Source organism: Lucilia cuprina, chromosome 6 (assembly GCF_022045245.1).
Source record: "Lucilia cuprina isolate Lc7/37 chromosome 6, ASM2204524v1, whole genome shotgun sequence".
Lineage (NCBI taxonomy): Eukaryota > Metazoa > Arthropoda > Insecta > Diptera > Calliphoridae > Lucilia > Lucilia cuprina.
The window spans coordinates 40,706,414-40,730,989 of NC_060954.1; the positions used below are offsets into that span (position 1 = coordinate 40,706,414).

General features: G+C 30.0%; 1 protein-coding gene across 2 annotated transcripts in view; it reads left to right on the top strand.

Moving 5' to 3' along the window:
* The window catches only part of LOC111675975 (protein anachronism), a 26,351-nt gene extending 2,040 nt beyond the window's left edge, over positions 1-24,311 (top strand). Inside the window, exons 2-5 of one of the 2 annotated variants that reach the window (XM_046954934.1) lie at positions 16,789-17,216; positions 17,371-17,607; positions 21,509-21,581; positions 22,246-24,311. In XM_046954934.1, coding sequence (XP_046810890.1) covers positions 16,789-17,216; positions 17,371-17,607; positions 21,509-21,581; positions 22,246-22,849 — 1,342 coding nt within the window. In that variant the 3' untranslated portion in view covers positions 22,850-24,311. The remainder of the gene's footprint in view (positions 1-16,788; positions 17,217-17,370; positions 17,608-21,508; positions 21,582-22,245) is intronic. The other variant, XM_046954935.1, reaches the window with a different exon arrangement.
* Positions 24,312-24,576: the final 265 nt, after the last annotated feature.

The following is a 24,576-nucleotide window of genomic DNA, read 5'->3' on the forward strand; positions in this document are numbered from 1 at the left end:
CTATCTATCTATCTATCTATCTATCTATCTATCTATCTATCTATCTATCTATCTATCTATCTATCTATCTATCTATCTATCTATCTATACATCTATCTATACATCTATATACATCTAGCTGTTATAGCGATATATTGGTCAGTATTGTAACAAAAAGTTGAAGGTCCAAATACCCTTTAAATTTAGGACACATATTTCGACGTTGGACATAGCCAAATATATAACACATTCACTTAGTAAAACTAAATTCTCATATAAGCAAAAAATCCGCTAATTATTAAACAATTTATTGATTGTTAGCGGGCGCCAAACAAACACGTGCAAAAAACTATGTGCCAAAAAATGTTAAACAATATAAAAATTTAAATAACACCTCAAACTTAAACATTTAAATTGTATATAAACACTTGTGTAATAATAAATATTTTATATTGTATATAAACACTTGTGTAATAATAAATATTTTATATAAATTGCTAACATTAATTAACTTTTTTCTCTTTGTCTGTCTAAAAAGAAATGAAAAAAAAACTGGGAAAATATTTGCAAAGCTTTATACACAACATTTTCCTCCGGCAAATGCAATTGAAATGTTTGTGTTTAAAAGTATTAACATCAAGGTATTTAACCTTATTTAAATTGTATATACAAAAAATCTCAAAAGAAAACAGCCTTGATACGAAATCATTCTTAAATAAATAAGAATATGGCAAAAAAAAATAATACATTAGCAATGAAAAAATTGAAAAAAAACAATTGATTTTGGTCAAACAATTTCAATAGAAAAATTAAATTTACACTCAATAACAGCAACAAACAAAAGCTGTTAAGAAAATTTTAATTGGTCAAGTTCGATCGGTTATACGACATCACAATTGGTGTCGTAGCATTGTATTGTTGTATGATGTTAATACTTTATTAAAAAATATTTATCATCGTACTTACCATGGATTTACTTCATTCTGCGCGGGCTTCTCGTGTTCAATTCGTTTGGACCATCCCATAGTATATTTTTAATTCAGTCCTCGTTCTCCAAGGAGCCTGGTAACCATATGTAATTATGCTGCAACTGTGGTAAAATTTAACACAAATTAGAACCTACAAATCGTAACATATAATAATAAATATCAAAAGATATCTGATATCTGTAAATGGTCTAAATAAGATACATACGTATATGATGGGTATAAATACTGAATTCTCTATATATACTGTTATTACTACACTGAACTTTATTTTACAATTAAAAAGAAAAAAAACAACAACTTATCTGTTTTCAATTTATTTACAACTATAAAAGTTAACAGACCAAAAAATGGACCTAGACATTACATATGTATATTAAAAATAACTTTATAATTGCATTGCTATCAATGCACACACACACACACACACATACACACATTCTTACACAAATACCTACAAATCGTGAACAGACATTTCATTAAAATGTCTATTATTAACATTAAATGTCTGACGTCTTTAAGTCTATTTCTCGTTTATTTAATGTCGATGTCTGTCAATACCATAATAACTAATGACGTTTAGTTGTTGTTGCTGTTGTTATTTTAAATGTCTATATGTATTTTTAAAACAATTATGAATGAAATTACATTCACATGGTGCATATACTCATGCAGATTTAAATGTTTGTGTGTGAGATGGAAAATAAAAAGGAAAATTTCAAATTGTACCAGAATAGCCAGAAATAGTCTATAATAGTTTCTGGTCTATACATTGTCTATATATAGTATTTATTCAGTTTATGCTTTCGAACAAACCAAAGTCTAAATTTTGTCTAGACTAAATTATAGTCTATGTTGTAAACCAAATTGTAGTCGGTACTTGGGCCAGACATTAGTCTTAACTCTAGACTAAACTAGAGTCTATTATGTGAACTTTGGACTAGATTGTAGTATATACTCTGAACTAGACTGGACTCTGGACCAGACTACAGTTTATACTCTGGATCAGACTATAGATTATACTATAGATCAGACTATAGTCTATATTCTGGACCAGACCAGAGACAGGTTGAACTCTAGACCAGAGTATAGCCTATACTCTAGATTAGATTACAGTCTACACTCTGAGCTAGACTATAGTCTATACTCTGGACCAGACTATAATTTATACTCTTGAACAGACCCTGAAGCAGACTATACTCTGGACCAAACTATAGGTTGTATTCTAGACCAGACTATAGCCTTTACTCTAGACCAGATTACAGTCTAAACTCTGAACCAGACTATAGTCTATACTCTAGACCAGACTATACTCTGAACCAAACTATAGGTTGTACTCTAGACCAGACTATAGCCTTTACTTTGGACCAGACTACACTTTGAACCAGAATATAGTCTATACTCTGGACCAGACTATACTCTGGGCCAAACTATAGGTTGTACTCTAGACCAGACTATAGCCTTTACATTAGACCAATTTACAGTCTATACTCTGGACCAGACTATACTCTGGACCAAACTTTAGACTGTACTCTAGACCAGACTATAGCATTTACTCTAGACCAGTTTGTAGTCTACACACTGAACCAGACTATTATCTATACACTGGACAAGATTATATTTTGTACTCTGGACGAAATTATAGACTAAACTTTGAACCAGACTTTAGACGATACTCTAGACCAAACAGACTATACTCTAGACCAGACTATAGTCAACACTCTGGACCTGTTCATATTTATAATTCAGACCATAATCTATACACTGATCCAGAGCATAATCTGGATTCTGAACCAGATCACATTCTAAACTCTTAAACATATTCTATACAAAGGACCAGATTATATTCTATACTCTGAACCTGAGCATATTCTAAACCAGACTCTATTGCATCTAGACAAGATCGTATTCTGTATTCTGGGCCATACCCTATTCTATGCTATAGATCAGACCAGACATGTTAATAGACTAGTCCTTTCATAGATTAGCTAATACACTAAAAGACTAGTCCATGCACTCATCAATAAGTCTATAGACAAATCCAGAGACTTTCGAAAAGTCTAGTTCATGGAATAGGCTTGCTTCTACTCTAAAAAGGCAAACAATTTTAAACAAATCGAAAAAGAAAGTGAACTACATGGCGTATGAATAATATTTCTGTTTAAATATTTACTTAAGATATTCCTTTCGGATGCAAAAGTAACTACTGTCCTTTTCGATCTAATATTAAGGATAAACTAATTCAAAGTGAAAGAATAATATAGGTCCCTAATACCAATTTCTATAAAGCAATACCATAGTACTTTTGAAACGATTTGAAAAAAAGTACAATGGAACCTAATTGTTCCACACTAACAAGTACATGTTCATATGTATTAGTGTTAACCAATGTTTGGTTGGTATGTTTTTTTGTTAAATTGTTGGTTTATTTTGTTTTGTCTTTTCTCTCTCTGTCGTTATATTTATATAGACAAACCAACATACATTCAAAAGTAAGTAAATATGTGTGTGTGTTTATACATTTAAAATACTGTCTGCCTAGTGTCTGGGACATGTCTAGGTATCTCTCCGTTAATGAACTTTTTGTAGGTCGTTGCTATGCAAAAATTTTATGTTTTTTTTTTTTACTTTGGAAAAAAACAAAACAACAACAAAACAAATCACTTACACAATTACACACTTTACATTACATTAAACATACGTATAGATGTACTCACATATATATGTATGTTTGTATGTAGTGTAATGTTAATGTTAATTTTTACTGCTGCCTGCCGCTTTTATCGTACTTGTTGTTGTTACTTTTGCTGCTGTTACGCTGTCTGCAGTTATTGGTCAATTGGTTAAAATAATTATAATCGTAATCGTTTGTAGTCATACTCTTTACATGTCTTTCATTTAACATACATTTTGCATGCCTGCTGGCCATTTGCGAATCGTTGTGTTAGTGTGTGACTGTTTTAAAGACGACGGTTTTTATTTTAAAGTTTCCAAGGAAAAAATATTTATGTTTTAAAGTTTATTTTATTTAGAATTGCATTAGGTTTGAGATAATTCTATAAAATAAAAAATTTATTGAAAATTTTCTATAAAATAAAGAATGATTATTTTTTGCTATAAAAGAGAATATTTATGGAAAATTTTCTATAAAAGTAAAAATTTATTCAAAATTTTCTTTAAAAGTTAAAATTTATTGAAAATTTTCTTTAAAAGAGAAAATTTATGGAAAATTTTTAATAAAAGATAACACTTATCGAAATTTTTCTATAAAAGAGAAACTTTTCTAAAAAAGAAAAATTTTATCGAAATTTTTCTATAAAAGATCATATATATCAAAATTTTTCTATAATAGAGAAACTTTATAGAAATTTTTCTATTAAAGTAAAAATTTTTTGAAAATTTTCTTTAAAAGAGAAAATTTATGGAAAATTTTTAATAAAAGATAAATTTTATCGAAATTTTTCTATAAAAGAGAAACTTTTCTAAAAAAAGAGAAATTTTATCGAAATGTTTCTATAAAAGAGAAACTTTATAGAAATTTTTCTATAAAAGTGAACATTTATTGAAAATTTTCTTTAAAAGAGAAAATTTATGGAAAATTTTTAATAAAAGATAACACTTATCGAAAATTTTTTATAAAAGAGAAACATTTCTAAAAGAGAGAAATTTTATCGAAATTTTTCTATAAAAGAGAAACTTTATGGAAATTTTTCTATAAAAGTAAACATTTATTGAAAATTTTCTTTAAAAGAGAAAATTTATGGAAAATTTTTAATAAAAGATAACTCTTATCGAAATTTTTCTATAAAAAAGTATCTTTATAAAAACTTTTCTAAAAAAAAAAAAGGAATTTTATCGAAATTTTCCTATAAAAGAGAAACTTTATAGAAATTTTTCTATAAAAGTAAAAATTTATTGCAAATTTTCTTTAAAAGAGAAAATTTATGAAAAATTTTTAATAAAAATTTTCCGTAAATTTTGGAAAATTTTCTATTTTATCGAAATTTTTCTATAAAAGAGAAACTTTATAGAAATTTTTCTATAAAAGAGAAATTTTATAAAAATTTTTCTATAAAAGACAAATTTTATTGAAATTTTTCTATGAAATTATAGAAAATATTCGAAAACTTTAAAAAATGTTCTTTAGACTCCTTTATCTTTCAGTTTAGAGCCATATGTGTAACAACAGTTTTTCATAAGGGTTTGCTCTAATGACCCTCTTAACCACAATCTTCCATTTAAGAGCGAGGTCTCATAGTTTTCCAACTTTTGATAAAAAAATATTTTTCCTAAAAACTACAACAATTTTAAATTTAGATTTCAAATATGTATCATTAATTAAAATCAACAATTATTTAAATTATATATGTATAGTTAGTTAACAACAAAACTTATTTAATTAATGAAAATATCCCCATTTGTATGCAACATTAATTTGCACTTAAAAGTAAAACATAAAATAATTAAACGTAAATAAATTCACCAACAGATAGACATATGTATGTGTTTGTACATATGTATGTACAAGAGAGTATCGTGATGATCAATTAAACTTCTTATTTATATAAAAATTAACCACACATTTCACTGTCTGGCACCTTCAGTCAAAAGACAACGCAGTCAGCCAAAGAAAGAAAGAAATAAATAAACATTGTACAACCAACAGAGCCAGTCAGACACTGAACCAGACATAACATCACAAACAGTTGGAACATTAACAAAAAACAATATCAGAAACATGTCAGTCAGCCAGTCTGGCATTTAAGACTTTAACAGATCATTCATTCAGTCGGCCAACCAGACAGTCATTTAGTTAGTCAGTCAGCCATTCATTCAGCAGGTTAGTTAGTCAGTCAGTCAGTCATATATTTATTTGGTCACAGCTATAAAAGTTTGTTGGTAGCAGCAACTGTTTGTTTGTTAACTTGTGTATGAAATTGTTGACATAACAAATTAGTTTTGCATGATGCATGCATTTCAGAACTAAACACAAACTACACACTTACTCACTCACATTTTTTGCATTCAGAACAGACTATTGAATGGAAAAATGCGAACAGACAATGTCTTCTTGTGTTTTATTTTTTTCATGAATCTTTGACAGACGACTCATGTTTAAGAAAAACATTTATACACTTTGTTTAGACTCACGACCAGACATAATGAATTTTTTTTTCATTTTCATCAAACATACAGTGTTGATCATATAATAAGCACCACTAAAATGTATATTAATTGTTTTATTAAGAATATAAGAAAAATGTTTACTAATTAGCTGCTCATAGCTGTTTTCCTTGTGAAATAAACAGAAAAAAAAACCCAAACAATTATGTCTACGTACTTTGGTATAAACTTACCGATGATATATGACAAAAAGAGTGTCGTCTATCAGTCATTTGATCACAGATAGTTTTGTATACAATGTTGCATTGAATTTTGCATAAAATTGTCATTTTTATTTGCCATCACATAAAAAACAACAAGAACAACAACATCAACCACAAAAAAAATCATCTATAAATAGTTCCCTTGGCAACAGTTTTGTTTTTCTTTTATCATGTGAAAAATAATTAGGTTTCTTTTAAATATGTCTGATCGAGTAAAATTCATTTTAGGTTTTTTCCTTATACTAGTCAAGAGACTAGTTCACATACTTGTCAATAGACTGGTCTATGTACAATACAATAGAGTTCACAGATTTGTGAAAAGACTAGTCCATTGACTGGTCAATAGAATTGTCAATAGACTAGTCCATACACTAGCCAATAACAACTAGACAAGAGACTAGTCCATATAAGAATCAATAGACTAGTCTTAAAACTAGTCAGTGAACTAGAATATAGACTAGTCCAAAGACTATAGACTTTTCAATAGACTATAGTCTAAAGAGTAGTCCAAATATTATGCAATATATTAGTCCATAGATTATAGAGCATAGACTAGTTAATATACTAGACCACAGGCTAATCTATATATTAGTCCACAGATTTTTATAGACTAATAAATTAACTAGACTAGTCAAAAGACTAGTCCATATACTAACCAATCAGTCTATAAACCACTCAAAATACTAGTAAATTAGTCCATAGATTATAGACTAGTCCATAAATAGTCAATAGGCTTGTTAATAGACTAAACAATAGACTAGTGAGTAGACTAGTCAATAGACTAGTTCGTGTAAGTCAATAGACTAAAAACTAGTCAAAAGACTAGTTCATTAGACTAGCTAAAAGACAAGTCAATGGAGTAGTCAAAAGACTAGTCCATATGCTAACCAATCAGTCTAAAGACTAGTCAATGGACTAGAATATACACAATAGAATATATCAATAGTCAAAATACTAGTCAATAAATTAGTTTATAGATTATGGACTAGTCCATAGAATAGTCAATAGACTAGTCAATAGACTAGACAATAGACTAGTCAATAAAATAGTTCGTATAAGTCAACTAGTCCAACGTCTAGTCAATATATTAGTCCATATAAACGTGTTAGACTAATCAAAAGACTTGTCAATAGACTAGTCAATAAACTAGACCATAGACTGGTCCGTATAAGAATCTATAGACTAGTCTAAAGACTAGCCAATTGGTTATAATATAGACTAGTCCAAAGACTATAGACATTTCAATAGACTAGTAAAAATACTAATCAATATTTTACTTCATAGATTATAAACTATCTAATTGACTAGTCCGTATAAGTCAATAAACTAGCCTCAAGACTAGTCATTAAACTAGTCAAAAGACGGGTCAATAGACATGTCAAAAGACTGGTCATTAGACTAGTCCAACGACTAGTCAATAGTCAGTCTAATTGACTAGTCCCTATAAGTCAATAGGCCAGACTCAAGACTAGTCATTAAACTAGTCGAAAGACTGGTCAATAGACATGTCAAGACATGGTCATTAGACTAGTCCAACGACTAGTCAATATTTCAGTCCACAGAAATGTCTATAGACTTGTCCATAGGCTAGTCAAAAGACTTGTCAGTAGACTAGTCTACACACTAGTCTATACACTAGTCAATAAAGTAGACCATAGACTGAACGGTAGAAGAATCTATAGACCTGTATAAAGACTACTGGACTAGTCTTTATACAGGTCTACAGATTAAAGTAGACCATAGACTAGATAAGAATATAGACTAGTCCAAAGATTGTAGACTGCATAGATTATAAACTTTTCAATAAACTAATCCATATATTAGTCCGCATGCATGTCAAGAGTTTAATCCAGTATAGACCATATACCAGACTTCTCAATAAACTAGTCTAAAGACAAGTTGAAAGAACTCTGACTTAATGCTTAAGAATCGAGAGGCTATAATCTAACAACTAGTCATTAGACTAGATCGTATAAGAGTCGACTGACTAGTCCGTATGTAGTTCATATACTGGTTTATATACTAATAAATAGTCTATTTATAAGAGTCGATTTATTAAAAAAATCAAATTTTTTTTTTAAACTGTATTTATTTCACATTCCACTAATTGATTTTTCCACAATTAAACAATTAACTATTAAATAAATCTTTAAACATTAATTCTATGCATTTATTAAACTAAACTTTAAATGGGCGCTAAGTCTGTTAAAACAGATCAATGTTGGCAATTTTATCAAATTAATTGATCTCATGTTAGCATATTAATGACGTCCCAGACAGACGCACTTGTAAGGAACCACAATATTCATGCCACAATATCCAATGTATAATGATCATGACAGACAGACAACACAAACAAACAGTGAAGACAGACATGGATCATAGAAGTAGACATGCAATGGTAGATACTTATGTACATTACAAGCTTAAAACTTAATTTCAAACCAAAGAAAGACAAACACACATGAGAAATAAATACAATTTGCATGATCGAAGTAAAAGAAACGCAAAAAAACGGTCAATCTCTAGACGACAGTGCTGGTAGTAGAAGTAGATGAATGAATTTAAAAAAAATGTCTGCGACATTTGTATAATGATCTTGAAATTATTATTTCTTTTCTAAACTTAATCTCTGTAACACTTCCTTCCCGACTTACTACCTTGTCTACAATCTTGGAAATAAATTTAAAAAATATGTGAATTCTTTTCAAAAAATATACATGAATACCAACTCTCTGACTGTCTATGAAGACTGACAACTACACTGTCACATGCAAATTGTATTTGAAAATATTTTAATGAATGAAAATAGAATTATTATTATTATATAGAAAAGTTTATACGCAACTTAAATTATTTTATTTATTTACTTTATTTTGGCGCAGTTTCTAGACAAAAAAAAAATAAATAAAATATAGTAGTCAAATATGCAGACATTAATATAAATTTTAAATTTCCCAACAGCAACAACAACAAAAATACATAAAATTAGAATTTTAATCCAAATAACATTTTGTTTAACTATTTATTTGAATTAAATGAACACGCGCAATCTTTTGGTTAAATGATCATTTGTTATAGTCGATTAAGTAAATGGAGTCTACATAGAGGAAAAATTATATTTATTACGTTGAGTAAACAAGTAGATCAAGTCGATCAAATTATTTGTTATCATTGTTAGTGGGTTAAGAGAATGAATGACAGGATCATTATTAATAAACTATTACGTGTAAAATTAAACTAAGCACTCAAAAACAACTATTTAATCCTTAATTCTTTACTTAAAAATTGGCCCTTAAACATTAGAAAAATCAATACCTTTGTACTTGTTTCACTAATTTTCGACATACCGCAGTTGTTCATAAGGTCTCCACTAGTCTACAGTCTAGTTCCTAGATTAGTCAATAAACTAGTTCTAAGATTAATCCAAAAATTTGCCCAAAGACTAATCCTTGGAAGAGTTTATACACTATTCAATAGACTAGTGTGTTGATTAGGTTCAAATAGTCCTGGTTATGGATTACTCTATTGACGTTTCTATGAACTAGTAAATAGACTAATTCATAAAGTAGTTAATCCCCAGACTATACATAAGGCTAGTCCAAACACTAGTCAATAGACCAGTATATATACAATTCTATAGACTACCCAACCGACTAGTCTAGAACAAATCTGTAGACTACTACATATGTAAATATATATTGGTCTATTTACTAGCCTATTGTATGGTATGTGGACACATCAATGGACTAGTATATTGACTAGTCTTTGGACTAGATGATTGATTAGTCGTCTGACTAGTTTTTGGACTTGTCTTTGAATTAAATTATTGACTAGTCTTTGGGATAGTTTATTACTAGTAATTTAACTAGTTTATTGACAGTCTAGTCTTTGGACTAATTTATTGACTAGTCTTTGGACTAATTTAGTGACTATTTTTTGAAATTTTTTAAAGATGAGTCGTTAAACTCGTTTATTCAATAGAATTTGGACTTGATTATTGACTAGCATTTGGACTAGTTTATTGACTAGACTTTGAATATGTTTATCGACTAGCCTTTGGACTAGTTTATTGACTATTCTTTGGACTGGTTTATCTTCTAGTGTTTGGACTAATAAACTTGGACTAGTTTTTGGACTAGTCTATTGAGTAGTCGGTGGACTGGTTTATTACTAGTTTATTGACTATTCTTTGGAATAATTTATTGACTAGACTTTGGACTAATTTATTGACTAGTCATTGGACTAATTAATTGACTAGTCATTGGACTACTTTATTGTTGAGTCATTGGACTAGTTTATTGAATAGTATCTGCACTTGGTTATCGACTTGGACTAGTTAATTGACTATTCATTGCACTAGTTTCTGACTATTCTTGGACAAGTTCATTAACTATTCTTTGAATTAATTTATTGACTAGTCGCTGGACTACTTTATTACTAGTATTTGAACTAGTTTATTGATTTTTCTTTAGACTAGTTTATTGCCTATTATTTAGACTACTTTATTCACTATTGTTTGGACTAGTTTTTGAAATAGTTTAGACTTGTACTTGAACTAGTTTATTGGCTATTATTTAGACAAGTTTATTGACTATTATTTAGACTAGTTAATTGACAAGTATTTAAACTAGTTTATTGACTAGTATTTGGACTAGTTTTACGACTAATCTCTGTTGATTGTCTAGTCTTTGGATCACTTTATTGACTAGACGTTGACTAGTTTATTCACTAGTATTTGAACAAGTTTTTTGCCTATTCTTTAGACTAGTTTTTGAACTAGCTTGAATAGTACTTAAACAAGTTTATTAGCTATTCTTTAGTCTAGTTTATTGACTATTATTTAGACTAGTTTATTGACAAGTAATTGAACTAGTTTTTTTACTAGTCTTTGGACTAGTTTTACGACTAGTCTTTGTAGTAGTTGATTGTCTAGTATTTGGATCACTTTATTGTCTAGCCGTTGGACTAGTATAATGAATAGACTCTGTACTTAGTTATTGACCAGTTTTTAGACTAGTTTTTTGACTAGTCTTTACACAGTTTATTACTAGTGCTTAGACGAGTTATTTAAATATTCGTTACACTAGATTATTAATTATTCTTTGAACTAGTATATTGAGTAGATGATGTACTAGTTTATTAACTAGCTTTGGACTAGTCTTTGGAATAGTATTGGACTAGTCTTTGAACAAGTTTATTACCTAGTATTTGAACCAGTTAATGCCTAGTCTTTGAACTAGTTTATAGTAATTTGTTGACTAGTCTTTAGGCGAGTCCATTGATTATTTCAAAGACTATGGAGTAATTTATTGACTAGTCTATAGACTAGCATACTGCATAAACCATGGACTAGTGTAAACTTCAACCTTTTTACACTTAATTCTTTAACTACCCTCGCTATTTAAACAAATTCTTATAAATCTTAACGAAAAAAAACTGGACTCAATAAATAAATAATTTTCTATGTCACCATTTATGATTGCCTTAAACATATATTTCTAATGATGTGATCTTTAGACATAAAAGTGTCTCATTTTTTTTGCATTTGTTTATTTTATGTTCAGATTTAGTTTCATATTTAAACGTTTTTTGTTTGAAATGTCAGACGTTGGTGGCGGTGTTGGAGGCGTCATATGTCGTTTCAGTTTGCTGTGTTTTTTTTTTCTAATTTTATGCCAGTATTTAGTCTCTGACTCTAGTGTGTCTGGTCTGGTCTGTTGCATTTTGTTGGTTCTATTGTGTCTGCATCTAGCTAAGTAAAGAAGAAATAAAAAAAGAACATAAATGTGACTGCATCTCAATTTGTTGGTAAGTGTTTGTGATTGTGTGCGTTCACACCGATAAAACAACACAAACAAACACATACACACACATCTACTACATAGCAATTGTAAGGTGTAGTTCACATAATAAATTGTTTTTGTTATTTGTTTCTGTTGTTGTGTTTCTTTTTTTTTATTCTGGCATACAAAACGCGGCTAGACACTGTCTAGCCGGCTGTTGCTACTACTGTGTTTGTTGTTGTTGTTGCTGTTGTGTTGTTGTTTTTTTTTTTTAATTTTTATGCAAACTTCTCTATTTCTGCTATTTAAACATTCAACATTCTCTCGAGTCGAGACAAAACCAAAAACAACTAAACAAAGCCCACCCATCAACCAACGAACCAAACAAACCAACAAACAAGCATAAACGTCTGTCCGTCCTTCAGTCATTCAGTCTTAATAATACTATTTACCATGTATATACGTATGTAAGTATGTGCGGTATTATTCATTACAAACAGTTAACCTAAGTAGCCTTTAAACCACATTTACCACATAACTTATTTTACTTCATTATTATTATTTACTGGGGATTTTACAAACTTAACAAAAATGCAACAAACATTTCATTACAGACTCATCTAATGCATAAAAACAAAAAAAAAACAAATTCACATTAACTTACTTAGGTTTACTATTACACAAACATTTGTACACTAGTAAAATCACAGATAAGAGGTTGAACTGAAAAGTTCTTTAACTTGTAATCGTTCAATATTAACACTATTTTACGTACACGTACTAGTCAACAGACTAATTAACAGAATAGTCAATTTATTAAATTTTCATACACTTTTACATATTAACTTTGAAAGCTAAGCTAACTTAATAGCAGACTAGTCAGACTAGTCAATAGCCCGGTCATCATACTAGTCAATAGAATATTAAACACACTAATCAACAAACTCGTCAACAGACTATTCAACAAAGAAGTCAATAGACTAATCATTGACTAGTCAACAATCTACTCCACAGACTAACCAGTCTCTAGAAAAGTTAACAGATTTGTCAATAAAACATATATTACAGACTAGATAACAGACTAGTTAACAAATCTGTTAATATACCGGTGGTCATACTAATCTATAGGGTATTACACACACTAATCAACAAAATAGTCAACAGACTAGCCAACAGAATAGTCAATAGACTAATCATTGGCTAGTCAAAAATCTAGTCCATAGACTCATCAGTAAACTAGTCTCTAAATAAGTCAACAGTAGACTTAAGTCAACAGTCTAGCCAACGGATTAGTCAATAGACAAGTCTATTGAGTAGTCTGTTGACTAATCAGAAGACTAGTCTCCAGATAAGTCAACAGTTGACTCAATAGACTTTAGTCAACAGTCTAGCCAACGCATTAGTCAATAGACTAGTCTAGAATAGTCAATAGACTAATCATTGTCTAGTCAACAATCTAGTCTTTAGAAAAGTTGACTAGTCAATATAATAATAATTGATTTTAGTCAGCAATCTATCCAACGGACTAGTCAACAAACTAGTCAACAGATTAAGCAACAGTCTAGTCAACAAACTAGTCAACAGACTAAGCAACAGTCTAGCCAACAGAATAGTCAATAGACTAATCATTAGCTAGTCAACAATCTAGTCTATAGACTAATCAGTAGACTAGTCTCTAGATAAGTCAACAGTTGACTCAATAGTCTAGACTAGTCTGTTGTCTGGAATATTGACAACTCTATTTAGTCTTTGACTAGTCTACTGATAAGTCTATTGACAAGTCAACTAGTGAATAGATTTGTCAATATACTAATTAATAAACTAGTCAACAGACTCTTTATCCTCCTAGTAGATAAAGCCAATAAACTACAGTCTGTGTGTCTGCTGTCTTCTCAAAACGATTACTATTTATATTGTAATAAAATTTAAAGCCCAATTTTACAGCTAACCCTCGTATAAACGTAGAAATTTCTACTAGTATATATTTATAGTAGACATACTTACATTCACATTTTTGTTTTTATATACAAACTTCTCATTATAATGAATGAATAAATGAGTGGAAGATGAATGATGCATTTTGCATCAATGAATAATTTTAAATATTTCTCTCGTATTTCCGAAATAAAACTTGTAGTAAAAAGTTGTAAAATAAAAAATGAAAAAAAAAACAAAAACAATACAGCAACAACAACAACAAGAACCACAATTGGAACAATATTTGTTTCAATCTAGACATTGACAAGAGCAGAAAGGCCAAAAGGTAAACATACAAACAGATGCGTTTAATATTAAAAAGGCAGACTAGACTTGAGCAAATATTCCCAGGGTTTTATAAAGGAATGCATAAAAAAAGAAAACTATTAAATCTACTGTAAGTTATTTGCAAGTATGAAACCGTTTTTAAAGGATTTAATTGTGAAATAATTATATACAATATTAGCTGTTGTTATGTCTTATTTTTGGCAATTTGTTATACTCTAATGTCCCCTTCACACGATCAAACAAAATGTAGTAAAGAAGAGAATTTATGCGTTCTCGTTTAAACGCAATAGGTAATGAAGCAAACGAATCGTAAATCTCACTTCAGTGAGTTCCATTAGAGCAGAGATTTTTAAGTTAACACAAAGGAGCAAAGGAACGTTATTATTGTTTTATACCAATTGTGTTCACACAAAAAATATAAAGTATGATCGTGTTAAGAGCCCTTAAGGGACACGATCGTCAAAAAATCGATTATCATCTGTTTACTGGTTCCTCAGGCCAATATTATAGAATACACCCAGTTAATAGCGATAACTTTTCCTAAATCACGATCAGTCAAATATGTGAAAACGGAATTGTTCCGTGATGAAAATTTGTGTTGCAATTGCTAAAATCTTCAGAAAATTTAGGTCTAAGTCCTTAATAGCATCGAAAATGAGAAGTCGGACTGGGGAAATCTGTAGGAAATGTAGGTCCAAGTCCGTAATAGCATCAGAAATGAGAAGTCGAACTAATTAATTAGTTAGTTAGTTAGTTAGTTAGTTAGTTAGTTAGTTAGTTAGTTAGTTAGTTAGTTAGTTAGTTAGTTAGTTAGTTAGTTAGTTAGTTAGTTAGTTAGTTATTTAGTTAGTTAGTTAGTTAGTTAGTTAGTTAGTTAGTTAGTTAGTTAGTCAGTTAGTTAGTAAGTAAGTTAGTTAGTTAGTTAGTTAGTTAGTTAGTTAGTTAGTTAATTAGTAAGTAAGTAAGTAATTTAGTTAGTTAGTTAGTTAGTTAGTTAGTTAGTTAGTTAGTTAGGTTGTTAGGTAGTTAGTTAGTTAGTTAGTTAGTTAGTTAGTTAATTAGGTAGTTAGTTAGTTAGTTAGTTAGTTAGTTAGTTAGTTAGTTAGTTAGTTAGTTAGTTAGTTAGTTAGTTAGTTAGTTAGTTAGTTAGTTAGTTAGTTAGTTAGTTAGTTAGTTAGTTAATTAGGTAGTTAGTTAGTTAGTTAGTTCTAACGTAAAACAATTGCAATTAACAATATCTGCAACAATATCTTGTACCCTAACTTACTTATTTTGTGCACTTTCGGTCGCTCCAATCGCCTGTCCGTCTATCGACACCAAGTCATAGACATCTAGATTCACATGCATAAAAGCTTGCACTTTTTTTGTGGAACATGCAACAACCTTTGCAAGCTGCAATTAATTGAAACAAAAAAAAACGACAAAAAACAACTTTTTTTACATATGCACCCAGACATTCTACAGACAAGAATAGAGTACAACAGCAACAACAAAAAAGCAGACCAGACACTTTTCCAGACACAAAACAAATGTATAAGGACAAACTAAAAACTGTTAAGTTTACTACATGTCATTATCATCATATACCTCAGCATCATTATTATCGACAATATGCTGGTGAATAGCAGACGGTAGCACAGCAATAGCTATTAACTGTCTGGTGCCTGTGGCCTAGACGAGCCCTCTGATCATGCGCATACCCATTACATATTTACATGACTTTTCGTTTGGTTGTTCGTTTGGCTTTTTCTTACTTTATTATTCACAACAGTCGACAGACAGACAGACTATAGCTGTCTGTCGACTGTTGTTTGTTGCTGTGTCTGTTGCAGTATTGGCGGCTGTTGATTAGTGGTTTAATCTTGTTTTGTTAGTGTTGTTGGCTACTATTGCTACTGCTACTACACATGGTTACATTTAATCATGTTTCCTGTCTGCTGCCTAAATGGTAGTTTATCTTAATATGCACAAATGTAATTTTTGTGGCTGTTGGGGAATAAATAATTTGGTTACTTTTGAGATTGAGTTTTTTTTTTTTTTTTTTTTGATAAATCGAAGATAGATTAATTTGTAAAGAATGTGTAAAAATCTTTAAATTTTCTTTAATTACAAAAAAAAAATTTCATAAATTATTGAATGAATTTTCATTGAACTTTTGTTCAAACCTTATATGTATTGACAAAACGAAAATTGTGCTTAAATAATCAAAAAACCCTTGAAATATGTACTTATGTATGTCTGGGCATTGCTTCTTTTTTGGACAAAATAAATAACACAATGTCAATGACTCAAAACAATAAAATAACAAGTTGAATTACTTATAAACCTAAAAACAGTTTAACCAAAAATATAACAAACAAACTTTATTTTACTTTATAATTTCAGCATAAACGACATTAGAAATCGCATAAGCAATGCCATACAAAATGTCAATTCCGAAGAGAATCAGGAACAACATCCTCTACATGAAATGGCAGCCTATCCGATTTGTAACTCGGAAGCCACCGATTCTTCTTGGCTGCAAGACAATAATATCACCATACAATTCTCTCAAACTCTATTTGAGCAGAGAAAAGATTTGAATTTGGATTCGGCCATTTTGAGATTGTATAAACTTAATCCCAATAATACCAATGATCAAAAAAATAACAATAACAATCAAAAGAAAGAGTCCTCACAAAATGCCGATGAAGAAGGAGAAGGTGAAGAAACTACCAAGCTAAAGAGATGTGCTGAACCAAATATGGATGCTCAAATACGTGTTACGGTTTCAATTGTCCAGCAAATGCGTCGTAACAAACGTGGTGTGTATGGTAAATATTACTTAGGGCCACAAGAACGATAATTTTAATTTTGCTTAATTGCTTTTTTTTCGTTTTCTCTCTCTCTCTTTACCTATCTCTATCACTCTCGCCCTCATTCTCTGCTGCTTGCTTGCTTGCTGCTATTTTTGATTTCGTTTTATAGAACGCAAGAAGCGTATTTGCAACACTGTCATGATGAATGTTTCGCAAACCGGTTGGGTGGAAATTGACATCAAACGTGCCATTTATATTTGGGAAGAGACTGCCAAGCAATTGCAACAAACACAACAAAATCGTTCTCCTGTTCTTGTAGGCTGGCTAATGATTGAAGTTCATGATGAGGAAGAGCAGCCCTTGAAGCCAGGCTTGTTCTTTAAGCCACCAAATTGCAACCAGGCAGGTATGTGTGTTGTTTGCCATGCGTAACTAATATTCGTTTAAAAGAAGATGAGGGATCTTTATTAATTCATTTTTATTGATTTACAAACAGGATATTATTGAGGAGTTTCTTAAGTAGAATTTTGCAAATTTTTCAATAAGTTGGTTTTAAATCCCAACAATTTCGCGTGATAATAATGATATTTTAACCGTTGTTAGTATTTCTTGGAACTCGAAACCAAAAAATGATCATTCATTCCATTTATAATAAATTAAAATATAATTACAAAATCCACAAAATTATATATTTTTGATCCTTATTAGATTATAGGATGATCTAAGTCTTAAAAGCTCATAGTTTTCTGTCTATCATACCCTAATATATTACAGTGCGGAGTTGTTTATAATGATCAAAAATATTGGAACCACACATATCTGAGATGTCTGTCTGTCCGGCAATTTCAACGCATGATATCTACAGCAGATTTTTAATTGAATTCCTGAACGATTGCTCAGATTTTTATAATATTACGCAAATCTAAATCGGAAATGTTTTCGACTTTAAGTATAAATATTTTCAAGCGATCATATTCAGCCGATTTTTATATCCCGTTACTAGTTTCTGAAGGCAGCATTATATGGGGGCCAAATGTGACCCGACTATTACAGAAAAGGGTCATAGAAAACTTAGTTTTCCAATTATTTTTTAGACAAACTACAACAGTTTCCTTAATTATATAAAGCTCTATTTAGGGATCTAGTTGTATGGTGTCTAGGTGAAATAATGAAGCTATTTTATATGCATTCGGGACCAAATAAGGAACCTGTAGATTGTGTACAAGGTTTACATGGACACAAAGTCGAACGAACAGACGGATATAGTATAAACGAGTCTGAAAGTTATACTTAGCCGATTGATATACTTTTAGTTGGATTTAGATGTTGTATTGGGTCGAGAAGAATTATTGGACCGATTTCTATAGCGTCCGCTCCTGAACCAAATGAGATGTATTGTGTCAGATTTCAGAAAGTGACTCTGAGCCGATTTATATACCTTAAGGTGGATGTATGTGGACCAATATAATGGTAACGGATGTATGTGGACCAATATAACGGTATAGACATATGGATATATAAACCCTAATCTATCTTTTCACAACTTGTTTATGCCATCTGATAATACAGATAACTACAATTTTACTTCATTAAAGAATTTTGGGAGGATGATGGAAACGGTAGGGTCAATTAATGACCGATCGGGTAGGGTCAATTAATGACCGATCGTCAAAACATTTGGTAGAAAGATTTTGTTCATACAAAACTACTCCTAATCGTCTTTTAAGGTTAATAATGAGCGTAAAGTCATTTTCCGAATGGGACCTTATATGGGGGTTAATTATTGACCGATCCTTATAAAAATTTGTGGAGAGATTTTAGCTCATAACATACTTGTTTATGTCGAATTTCATCGCTGTACTTGCATTTCTGAAGGGGACCTTATAAGGGGGTAGAGTCAAATATGAACCGATTCTCATAAAATTTGGTAAAGAGTTTTAAGTTCACATAGGATTTTTTAAACCCCAACACCCAAAAAAATTGGTCCAACACCAACCTTAAAGTATATCAATCGGCTTAGAATCACTTTCTGACTTGTGTGCACGCTACAGGTCGCAAATTTCAAAGTAATTTGATGAAATTTATCACATACTTTTTTTGGTCCAGTGACGAATGCTATTGAAAATAGTTGAAATTGGCCTACTATTTAGCCGTACTCCCCAAATAGGGCCTTTGAGTTCATAATTAAGTTAAATATTCTATTATGTCAACAAAAGTCAGCAAAACTTAGTTTTATAAAACTTTAAATGACGCTACAGATTTCTGTAATGATGGGGCCTCATTTGACACCAGCCCCCATACAGATTGAGTTTCTTTACTCGAGAATAAATATTGGTCCATTTGAAATGTTGTAATGTTTAAAACCTTCGATTTAATATAGGGTAGAAGGGGGACCATACACCACTGTTTTTTGAGCCGGCCTCAAATTAAAACCACAATACATATTCTTTAGTTTTTTTCTTTGTTCGGATACTTAGATGTTAGATATTGTTTAAACTTTTACGCATTGACCAAAAACGGCAATACCGCCCCATCCATGAGGTAAATACGCCAAGGAGATGGGGTAGATTTGTCATTAGTAAAATAACATAAAAATTACAAAAATAAAAAGATGTTTTGCTGTTTTATACTTTAACTTATCACACAGAGTACAATAAACAAGATATTTATAGTTTATTTTTTTTTTTACCAAATTTTGTTCTACATCACAAGCATTACATATATTTGGCAAATGTGCCCCAGGGGCAGTTTTGAGGTTTAGTTAAAACCCCATGTCTTATGGTTCACTATTTATAAGTATAACAAAAAACAACATTTGATAGTGTGATAAAATCGATTATTAGATTTTCAAGTTATTCGCATTGACAGAAGTGCCCCTATGGCCCATGATCCCCCTTGCCCTAATCAGCTTGTATCAAAATAAGTTTTGAAATCAAATATCTTTTCAAATATATTAATTGCGTATTTATTCATAAACAAACTTTTACATTATTTAAAACACAAAATCAAGTGCAGTTGTCATTTTTTAAAACATATTTCAAGAAAAAAATATAAAAAAATTTCTCTAAACTGCGTAATTTCAATGAAAAATTAATACTGCATAATTTTCAGAATTACCAATATATATTAAGTCGCTTTTAAAATACTCAAACTTGAAATTTGAATACAATTTGCGTTTTTCCATTTCGATTTATTGCGCAATCTATCGTAACTAAATGATGACATTTTACACATCTTTTACCAATAAAATGTTTAAACAAATATTTAAAAAATTCTTGAAAAATTTGTTAAAATTTTGCTGAAATTAGCAAAAAAAATAAAATCGCAGACAGTGGATAATGTGTATTTATTTACAAAAATATTTACTTTAATCAAAAAGTAAACAAATATTGTCGAAAACTTTAACAATAAATTTTCTTGGAAAACGTGACTTTATTTATTGTATTTTTAATTCATAAAAGAAAGTTTCAAATTTCTGTTGAGTTTTTTTTTTTTGTTACTTCTGCTCATATTTTGTCTGTAAATTTGTATTTTACTCATATGGCCCTGAAAAAAATTGTTGAACTTTTGGTTTTTTTCATAATTTTGTAGAAATTTTTTTTATGTTGATAATTGGTGGGAAACTATATTGTATCTTGTTACTATTTAATAGGTCTGGTTTTAGATTAAAAATCTCATATTTCGGCAAAAAAAAGTTATTTTTAAAAAATGATCATATTTTAGGAGATTTCCCACAGTTTATCTCTATTTTTGGAATATAACTAAATGTGACGGTGTGAAAGAAATGTTTAAGCTTTTTTTATTAATTTTTGAGTTGAGTTCCATATGGAACAGCAAGGTCCTACAGAGGACTTATTTATATTTATTTTAAAATTTTAACTCTAACATAAAGGTTAAATATCGAAATGGTAAGAAATTATCAGGAAATAAAGTTTGTCTAAGTAATCAACTAACGCAATCAATAAATTTACTTAAATAGAAAAAAATAATTATTTTTTTAAGTTTAATTGAATGTTTTATATATTTTTTAATTAAAAGCTCTAGAGCATGTTTTTATTTAGCTTACAAAATGTTTTTAACATATTAATTCTTGTTTTTTATATATATTTTTGTTTTGCTTTTACAATTAACTAATCTATTAAAACAAAAAAAAACTCAGCTTTGGCTGTTAAGCGCTTAAATCAATGTTGTGTTTTAATGTCTTGTTTATATGAAAAAAGGCTTTTTAAATTCATTTGTTTTGCTATTTATTTACTTTACTTACACAATTTAAATTAACAAATTGTTTTTTTTAAATTATTTTACAGATATTGCAATCCCATGGAATTATTACCGACCGGACACGTCTATGCCTTCATTTGCAACGCACGAAGTGCCAAGGTAAGCAATATATTAATTTATCAGTGTTTCCGTTTATTTTAACATCAATGTAGAAACGGCTTTTTATAGGTAATTTATTTAAAGCCTAAATGTAGGCACTACATTTCTATAAATTTGTTTTTCGTATAACAGTAAGCATGAATCAAATCACAATATTAAATTGAGGACTAAAGTCACGATTAGTCTCTACTACAGTATAATCAATAGTCTGATAGTCTAGTCTATAGTCTAGTCTATAGTCTAGTCTATAGTCTAGTCTATAGTCTAGTCTATAGTCTAGTCTATAGTCTAGTCTATAGTCTAGTCTATAGTCTAGTCTATAGTCTAGTCTATAGTCTAGTCTATAGTCTAGTCTATAGTCTAGTCTATAGTCTAGTCTATAGTCTAGTCTATAGTCTAGTCTATAGTCCAGTCTATAGTCTAGTCTATAGTCTAATCTATAGTCTAGTCTATAGTCTAGTCAATAATCTAGTCTGTAGACACTATACTCATAACATGACTATAGACAATACCTGATTCTAAATTTATAGATCTGTCTTCCGAATCCGTGACCTTCCGAAATGATATTATAATGATTTTGGGTATTTTACAATTGACTATACCATTTTAGTCTACTTTTTAAACCAAATAATTAAAAAACAAAAATCTTAATTTCTTTTTACAGGTACCCAAGAATAGATGTCAAAATGATTGGTTACGCCTCATTTGCGCCCATCAATCAGAAACACAGTAAGGACGAAGAAGGAATGTATGCTAATCTTAGACGTCAAGTCTTTAATATGACCCATGAATTACACGATGCCGAATCGACCACATATTTAGCACCTACCGCTGACAATCACTTGGATCCCAATGACAATACAGCATCAATAAATGAGGAAAAGGAAATGCAGCAACAACTACACCGAGAACATTTTCAACATAAGAGACACTTGAAATTACAACAGATTAGAGAACAAATCGAGGAACTGGAACAGCAAAAACAACAGGCAAATGAAGAAGTTACAGAAGGCCAACACAAACATAAACACGATAGACATAATCATCATCATCATCATCGTCGTCATCATCATCATGTCAGAGTTAATGATGAAGATAATGATGCAGTGACATCAACTCCAGAAACTACAAATGAACAACAACAGCAACTTAATGATGTTAAACTCTTGCAACATATTGCTCATAAATTGCAACAGGAGCAAAGACAACTGCATCTGTTGCATCAACAGCAACAACAACTACAGAGAGCTGCAACATTTAATATTTAAAAAATTCTATTTCAATTTTATATGAAAATAGAAATTATTCCAGACACAACATATCTCAGTAAGATAAATTTAGTCACTTTAGATTAGAAAAGCACACAGACACTCTCACACACACATACATTTTACATATTGTATTTTCATTCCATAAAAAATCATCCCATTTACATATTCTTAATCTGATTTATGTTTTAAAGGTAATCTTGTAACTTGATTGACGCCATTTTTTAATTATTTCTTATTCTATACAGATTTTTATAATAATTTTATAAATTATTATGGATTTTAGTTTATTGTTTTGAAATCAAAATTCTTCAGTTAAAATTTACGCAAATGTTAAAGTTACATTTGATCGATATTGGATGCATCAATTATTCTTATATCCACCATCAAAGATGAAGATCGATCTGAAGTCTCTTTATTGTGCTTACTATCGGCACCAAACGAGAGGAGTTGGATTGCACTTTGTTTGGTACTAAAAAAGAGCAATATAGGCCCTCGATTACATCGAGCCTAGGAATTACGATAAGTTCTAAAAGAACCAAAAACGTTCAACAACGTTTTTTTAAGATCAGTCCATAATTGATCTTAGCTTCCCATATAACCCGTCTTATAGGAAATGAGTTTATCGTTCAATTGTTATATTAAGATAAAATTCAACAAAAGTATCTAAGAAGAGAGCTTGAACCCATTACCTATTACGGGCACGTTCATAATTGATCTTAGCTCTCAATATAAACCGTCTTATAGGGAATGCGTTTATGGTCCAATAGTTGTATTAAGATAAGATTCAACAAAAGAGCTTGATCCATTACTTACTACGGGCCCGTTTGACAAAGATTTTTGAGAATCGTTTTATAAATGATCCTGGCTCCCATATAACCCTTCTAATGCTATATATACACGGTTGTTAGATCTTAAAACGTTGGCAGTCAAATGTGTAGAAAATGTCCAATAACAGTGTAAACTTACAAATTTTGTCTTCCAATATTGTCAGTAATGTCTTTTCTGACAATGTTTCCAAAGGAAAATTTGTAAGTTCAGGCGATTGTTTCTAAACATTTTACTGACAACATTGTAAGATCTGACAACCGTGTATCACGGCTTTTTTTTAGAGAATTTCATAACAAAAGAGATTTGATTTGAAGAGAATAATCATTTTGCAATTTTGCTGAGCCTAATCCATTACTAACCCTGGGTCCCTATTGAAGGGTCACATCGATATGTATATGTTGATATAATTTGGCATTATGTAGTAAATAAGAAAATAATGGAAATGGAAAAGTTTGATCCAAAGTCAATAACTCTCTCTATATAGCCGGCATTTCAAATACAATTTAAATTGGGATCACAAGTTTTGATGGTGGATATATAGGATTTGATCTAGCCGAATACAAAAAGATTTTAAACAGATTTTGAAATTTTTTTCACATGTAAATGGTGTAGACAATACATATCGCCCTTTTCATTAATATTTAAATATAATTTAAGTTTAATTTAACAAAAATAAGGCTGGTTACTTAAATATCGGTGCTTAAAGAAGTTCGACTCGAAGCCGATATAAAAAAAATAAATAAAACTAAAAATCTACAATTTAAAACAAAAACCTCTGCAATCCATTTCACGCATTCACAACATCCTTCCTCTTGCTCCCTTAAAGGCTATAAATTAATTTATTAAAAAAACAAACAAGTTTTTACTTATTTTTAAAAAAAAAATTAAGTAAAATT